The sequence below is a fragment of the Lipophrys pholis genome (genome assembly GCF_963383615.2).
Source record: "Lipophrys pholis genome assembly, chromosome: 10".
Lineage (NCBI taxonomy): Eukaryota > Metazoa > Chordata > Actinopteri > Blenniiformes > Blenniidae > Lipophrys > Lipophrys pholis.
This window is the reverse complement of record NC_137640.1, coordinates 30,807,085-30,814,634: the sequence shown is the minus strand read 5'-3', so window position 1 is coordinate 30,814,634 and position 7,550 is coordinate 30,807,085. Positions and strand designations below refer to the sequence as shown.

Genomic DNA, 7,550 nt, shown 5'->3' with positions numbered 1-7,550 from the left:
CGTGTATATAACAGCTCGTCTCTAAATGGAAAAAGCTCATCTATACTGGGAAACAGCTCGTCTATACTGGGAGACAGCTTGTCTGTACTGGTAGACAGCTCGTGTATACTGGGAAACAGCTCGTCTCTAAATGGAAACAGCTCGTCTATTCTGAAAAACAGCTCATCTATACTGGTAGACAGCTCGTCTATACTGAGAAAAAACTTGTCTGTAATGGGACACACCTCGTGCATACTGGGACACAGCTCGTCTATACTGGGAAACAGCTCGTCTATACTGGTAGACAGCTTTTCTATACTGAGAAACAGCTTGTCTGTACTGGTAGACATCTTGTGTATACTGGCAAACAGCTCTTCTATACTGGGAAAAAGCTCATCTATACTGGTAGAAAGCTCTTCTATTCTGAAAAACAGCTCATCTATACTGGGACACAGCTTGTCTATACTGAAAAACAACTTGTCTATAATGGGACACAGCTCGTCTATACTGGGAAACAACTGGTCTCTTTTGGGAAACAGCTCATATATACTGGAAGACAACTTCTCTATAATGGGACACAGCTCGTGTATACTGGGACACAGCTCATCTAAACTGTTAGGCATCTCGTCTATACTGGTAGACACCTCGTCTATGCTCGTAGACAGCTCATTTATACTGGGAAACAGTTCATCTATACTGGTAGACAGCTCATCTATACTGGGAAACAGCGTGTTTATGCTGGGAAACAGCTCATCTATAGTGGTAAACAGCTCATCTATATGGGACACAGCTTGTCTATACTGGGAAACAACTGGTCTACACTAGGAAACAACTCGTATATACTGGAAAACAGCTTGACTATACTGAAAAACTATTTGTCTATATTGGGACACAGCTCATCTATACTGGGACACAGCTCGTCTATACTGGGACACCGCTCGTTTATACTGGTAAACAGCTCATGTATAATGGGACACAGCTCGTCTGTACTGGGACACAGCTCATCTATACTGGGAAACAGCTCGTCTATACTGGTAGACAGATTATCTATACTGAGAAAAAGCTTGTCTATACTGGGAAACAACTGGTCTGTTTTGGGAAACAGCTCATATCTACTGGGAAACAGCAAACGATGCTAATACCACACCCGCTGCTGCTATTTTTAGTCACATTAAAATTAGACCCCGGGCATTTTCACAAGACAGTGTGTGCGTCACACACACCCAGCTTATGTATTATTGTTGTTAGTGACAGTTCAACCGATAAAGACTTCTAGAAATAGATCAAAATGCTGAAGACGGCAAAATAAGTTAAAAGAAAAAGCTAAAACTCCTGAAAACATCCAAAAAAATAGAGAAAAGTGGTTTAAAACTGCTATAAATATCTAATAAATACTTGAAATTGCTGAAAACTGAGAACTGCAAAAAACAACTAAGAAAATAGAAAATAAAGGGGTAAAATGGCTAAAAATGTCGATAAAAACACAAAATGGTAAACCTGTAGGAATTTGTATTCCTGTTTATCGATTCCTTAGCTGTTTTTTCTCCAATGTTTTCAGTTCTATCTGCTTTATTATAGTATATTTCTTCTATATGAGGATTACTGCCTCCATTAGAGTATTCTATTATTTTAGGAATAAACGCTGTGATTATATGGTTGTATCTGTTTTTGGATCAACTACCATCTTTAAAAGACGATTTTAATTGTTACTATTCCTATTTCTTGAACAGCTTTGGTACGTTTTGTTTTAAACTGATGACTAATCCGTTAAGAATCTGTTGGGTGGCGTTGACGTCGTAGAGCAACAAAGTCTTTGGACATCAATAGTCATTAAAACGGGTGTGGAACCAACAGCATACGTAATTACAAGACGGGGTGAAGCATGCGCTCCTTTGTTCTCCGACGTATTGTTTCTTCTGGGTGTGTTCCTGACAGAGTATAAATCAAAGCGCCGATATCGAGCGCTTCATTCATTGTTCAGGGATCGACGACATGGAGCAACTCATCATGATGAAGCTAATGCTTCCTCTGACTCTCCTCTGGGCATTCTCCACCACAGGTAACTTTATTCATTTACCTCGCTAGCACACTTTTCAATATTATTACGTTCATTTTCATTATCGTAGATTTTTAAAGTAGCTAGAGGAAGATTTTTAGATTCACCCATGAAGAAAAAATTCCCCAAAACTTCTTACAAAAATTACAAAAAATCTTATAAACCAAAACGAGGTTTGGAATTTCTCATGGATCAACTCTGGGTCCTCTTTACTTCATAATTGACTCTTTTCTACTATAAATTGATTTTGATAACTCAAAGGGAAAGGGGAACTACAGCAGCTTTTAACTAAATTCAAGGCTGCTCAAGGAGTGGACCGGTAACAGGTTCCTGTTCCAGGCAAACAGACAAACAAGTGTCTAAGTCCTCCCCCGATAGGATGATTCTTTTATTAGCGCTTCCATTCATCACATTCGCTGTTTCACTGTCAATTTGACAGAATATTGAGTTCCAAAAATTCAATAAGTCAAAATTACCTTTACATCAGACACGCTGCCACACTGAATTGTGAAAACCAAATTCATTACCTGGAGCTGTAGTTCCACATTACCTTAAACCGTCTAGTGGTTTAACTCTTAAACTGCACATATGGCCAGTCTACAGGGTCAACAAAGAAAGCATGCATAACATAGATAATGGGTCCAATAAGAACTTTCAACAATGTAGAGTTACTTTATCATCATTTTTCTGTCTTTGTCAGTGAAAATGATGTTTGGAGTTCCTCAGGGAAGGATTCTATGGTCTACTTTTTTAAATCAATGAGAAATTTGAAGCTTTTGTTTATTGGTGTCTCTTTTGTGTGTTTTTCATTAAAAATTATGTTTGGAGTTCCTCAGGGATTAACTCTTGGTCCTCATTACTTCTTATTTTTTCTCTTTTCTACTAAAATATGGCTCAAAAACCACATGGAATAAAGTTTTTAGTTTGGCTTTATTGTCATGATTGATTTTTACCGAAAAAATATTTGGAGTCCCACAGGTAACAACTCTGGGTCATCTACAAAATACTTGTTTTTGCTTATTTTTTTTAATATATGTGAAATTTAAAACATTGGAATTTGTGCTCCCTGAGCACGAATTCCTGAGCGTGCACCCTCAGGCGTGTGGGGGGTCGGGGTGCGGTGCTCCTTCCCCATTTGCTGTTGGATTAGTGGAGGATGGGATCTCGTGGGGTGGTGGGTTGGCCGGCTCCCGGGGGTGCAGCGGGCTTCGCCGTCGGGATTGGGGAGGCTCCCGGCCTGCTCGATAGAGCTGTTCAGGCTGGTTTAATCTAATAACAATTGGAAAGTATTTGGATCAGTGTGATAACTGCAAATAATATATGTAGCACAACAAGGGTATTGTATGTTACCCCCCCCCCCCCCCCCCCTCTCCCTCAACTTCTCTTCTCTTCTCTCTCTCTTTGAGCGTTCCCCCCCGGTCGTGTCCAGCAGCCATACCAACTTCTAATAAAGCAGCAGCAGGAGGAGACTCCAGGTCTCTTCCTGTTCAAGAACAAAAGCTGTTCTGACTCCAGAAGGTTCTAGATCAAATCATATTGTTTGGTCAAGCTGCCGAACAGGACAAGGGAAAAATAAATAAATAAATAAAAAAACAAAATAAATAAAACTTTGGAATTCAAGTTTTTGCATTTGTTTTTCCATTTTGGGTGTGATTGTCGTCAAAAACAATATTTAGAGCCCCTCAGGGATCGACACTGGGTCCTCTTTATGATTTTTTTTTTTTTAATCTTTGAGAAATTTTAAGCTTTTGCATATTTTGGGATGTTTTTCAGTGTTTTACATCAAAAACAACATTTGGAGTTCCTCAGGGATCGACTCTGGGTCCTCTTTATTTCATATTTTACCATTTTCTATTTAATAAGTTTAAAAACCAGTTTGAAAAAAGTGACTTTCAACATTTTAATGTTGCTTTTTTGTAAATTCTCTATATTTATCAGTGAAAATTATTCTTGGAGTTCTTCAGGGATGGAATCTAGATCATCTGTTCTTATTATTTTACAGTTTTATTTCATGAAAACATTCTGTAACACTTGTCAGTTGTTAATAGTAAATGAAAACAAAAATTTAATATTTTCCTGTTTTTCTCTTCAGCTCAACCTACAATGACTACTCCTCCACCTCTCCAATGCCTGTCCTGCTCAGACTCCTCCTGTTCATCAACAACCTCAGTGACCTGCTCCTCAGAGACCATGTGTATATCAGCAACCATTCTAGGTAGACTTTTCTTCTTCTCTAGAATTCCTCAATAAAATACATGTACTGCAACGTTCTGGCAGCTTTTCACCAACTACTACTAACTCAGTTTTCACTCTGTAGATACCACACTGGCACCATCATCTACAACAGAGACAATCTTCAAAGGCTGTGCAACGTCCTCCGTGTGTCCAACCACAGGAGATCAGACATTTTCACTGGATTCAGGCTCTTCAAGGGTTCTGGCATCTGCCAGATGTTGTGACTCTGATGACTGTAACGGAGAAACTCTTCCTGGTGAGGACTAATCCTCTTTAGTCTGTCTCATGAAGAAGATACACAGAGTCATTTGATATAATAAACTTCATATTGATGGTGTGATACTGAAATGTTCTCTCATCTTCTAATAAAACTCATTGTTCTTTAATGTTTCAGCTCCGACTCCTGAGGAAGACAATGGTGGACAGTGTTTCTTCTGTTTGGATGATGATAGATGTGATGTTTTAACACAATGTCAAGGAGATGAGGATCGGTGCTTTGAAGGATCTGGTCAGTTTTAAATTCATGACATCAAGATAATTAATGAATAACTTGGTTGGGAAGTGTATTGGAGTACAAATCATTAAGTACAAAACTAATTTTGACGAATTCTAAACTTGATTCTTCTGGACCAAATTTACTTTCTCACTTTCTACACCAAATAAACACAATTTTGGAACGTTTGGAATTCGTACTCTCAGATATTTTAATTGAATAAAACATTTCTTCCTCTTCCACAGTAATGAGCGGTTCTCAGGATTCTCCATCCTTTGGTTGTATATCTCAGAGTGTGTGTGAAGCTGCTCCAGACCTGGGGATCTTTCCACTCCTGCTAAATATTGGAACCTTCACCACTGGACCAATTTGTTGTCAAGGAGATGAGTGTAATGATGGGACGCTAACAACACCTGCTCCACCTACAACAACTACTGCTCCACCTACAACAACCACTGCTCCACCTACAACATCTACTGCTCCACCTACAACATCTACTGCTCCACCTACAACAACCACTGCTCCACCTACAACAACTACTGCTCCACCTACAACAACCACTGCTCCACCTACAACAACTACTGCTCCACCTACAACAACCACTGCTCCACCTACAACATCTACTGCTCCACCTACAACGACAACTGCTCCACCTACAACAACTACTGCTCCACCGACAACAACTAATGCTCCACCTACAACTACTGCTCCCCCCACAACATCTACTGCTCCACCTACAACAACACCTGCTCCACCTACAACAACTACTGCTCCACCTACAACCACTACTGCTCCACCTACAACAAGTACTGCTTCACCTACAACTACTGCTCCACCTACAACGACTACTGCTCCACCTACAACAACTACTGCTCCACCTACAACAACTACTGCCCCACCAACTACAACTACTGCTCCACCAACTACAACTACTGCTCCACCGACAACGACTACTGCCCCACCAACTACAACTACTGCTCCACCTACAACAACTACAGCTCCACCTACAGCACCTCCTCCTCCACCTCTCCAATGCCTGTCCTGCTCAGACTCCTCCTGTTCATCAACAACCTCAGTGACCTGCTCCTCAGAGACCATGTGTATATCAGCAACCATTCTAGGTAGACTTTTCTTCTTCTCTAGAATTCCTCAATAAAATACATGTACTGCAACGTTCTGGCAGCTTTTCACCAACTACTACTAACTCAGTTTTCACTCTGTAGATACCACACTGGCACCATCATCTACAACAGAGACAATCTTCAAAGGCTGTGCAACGTCCTCCGTGTGTCCAACCACAGGAGATCAGACATTTTCACTGGATTCAGGCTCTTCAAGGGTTCTGGCATCTGCCAGATGTTGTGACTCTGATGACTGTAACGGAGAAACTCTTCCTGGTGAGGACTAATCCTCTTTAGTCTGTCTCATGAAGAAGATACACAGAGTCATTTGATATAATAAACTTCATATTGATGGTGTGATACTGAAATGTTCTCTCATCTTCTAATAAAACTCATTGTTCTTTAATGTTTCAGCTCCGACTCCTGAGGAAGACAATGGTGGACAGTGTTTCTTCTGTTTGGATGATGATAATTGTGATGTTTTAACACAATGTCAAGGAGATGAGGATCGGTGCTTTGAAGGATCTGGTCAGTTTTAAATTCATGACATCAAGATGATTAATGAATAACTTGGTTGGGAAGTGTATTGAAGTACAAATCATTAAGTACACAACTAATTTTGACGAATTCTAAACTTGATTCTTCTGGACCAAATTTACTTTCTCACTTTCTACACCAAATAAACACAATTTTGGAATGTTTGGAATTCGTACTCTCAGATATTTTAATTGAATAAAACATTTCTTTTCTTCCACAGTAACGAGCGGTTCTCAGGATTCTCCATTCTTTGGTTGTATATCTCAGAGTGTGTGTGAAGCTGCTCCAGACCTGGGGATGTTTCCACTCCTGCTAAATATTGGAACCTTCACCACTGGACCAACCTGTTGTCAAGGAGATCAGTGTAATGATGGGACGCTAACAACTACTGCTCCACCTACAACAACTACTGCTCCACCTACAACAACCACTGCTCCACCTACAACAACTACTGCTCCACCTACAACAACACCTGCTCCACCGACAACAACTACTGCTCCACCTACAACAACTACTGCTCCCCCCACAACATCTACTGCTCCACCTACAACAACACCTGCTCCACCTACAACAACTACTGCTCCACCTACAACGACTACTGCCCCACCAACTATAACTACTGCCCCACCTACAACAAGTACTGCCCCACTTACAACAACAACTGCTCCACCTACAACAACTACTGCTCCCCCCACAACATCTACTGCTCCACCTACAACAACACCTGCTCCCCCTACAACAACTACTGCTCCACCTACAACAACTACTGCTCCACCTACAACAACCACTGCTCCACCTACAACAACTACTGCTCCCCCCACAACATCTACTGCTCCACCTACAACAACACCTGCTCCACCTACAACAACTACTGCTCCACCTACAACCACTACTGCTCCACCTACAACAAGTATTGCCTCACCTACAACTACTGCTCCACCTACAACAACTACTGCCCCACCAACCACAACAACCACTGCTCCACCCACAACAACTACTGCTCCCCCCACAACCTCTACTGCTTCACCTACATCAACACCTGCTCCACCTACAACAACTACTGCTCCCCCCACAACATCTACTGCTCCACCTACAACAACACCTGCTCCCCCTACAACAACTACTGCTC

General features: G+C 41.2%; 1 protein-coding gene across 1 annotated transcript; it reads left to right on the top strand.

Moving 5' to 3' along the window:
* The first annotated feature begins 1,950 nt into the window (after nt 1-1,950).
* LOC308115972 (uncharacterized protein) lies at nt 1,951-6,585 on the top strand. Its single transcript, XM_080473896.1, has 7 exons — nt 1,951-2,038; nt 4,128-4,250; nt 4,353-4,526; nt 4,665-4,778; nt 5,009-5,884; nt 5,987-6,160; nt 6,299-6,585. Exons 1-7 carry the CDS (start codon nt 1,972-1,974, stop codon nt 6,421-6,423), a joined length of 1,653 nt encoding a protein of 550 aa, XP_080330022.1. The 5' UTR covers nt 1,951-1,971; the 3' UTR covers nt 6,424-6,585.
* The last annotated feature ends 965 nt before the right edge of the window (nt 6,586-7,550 follow it).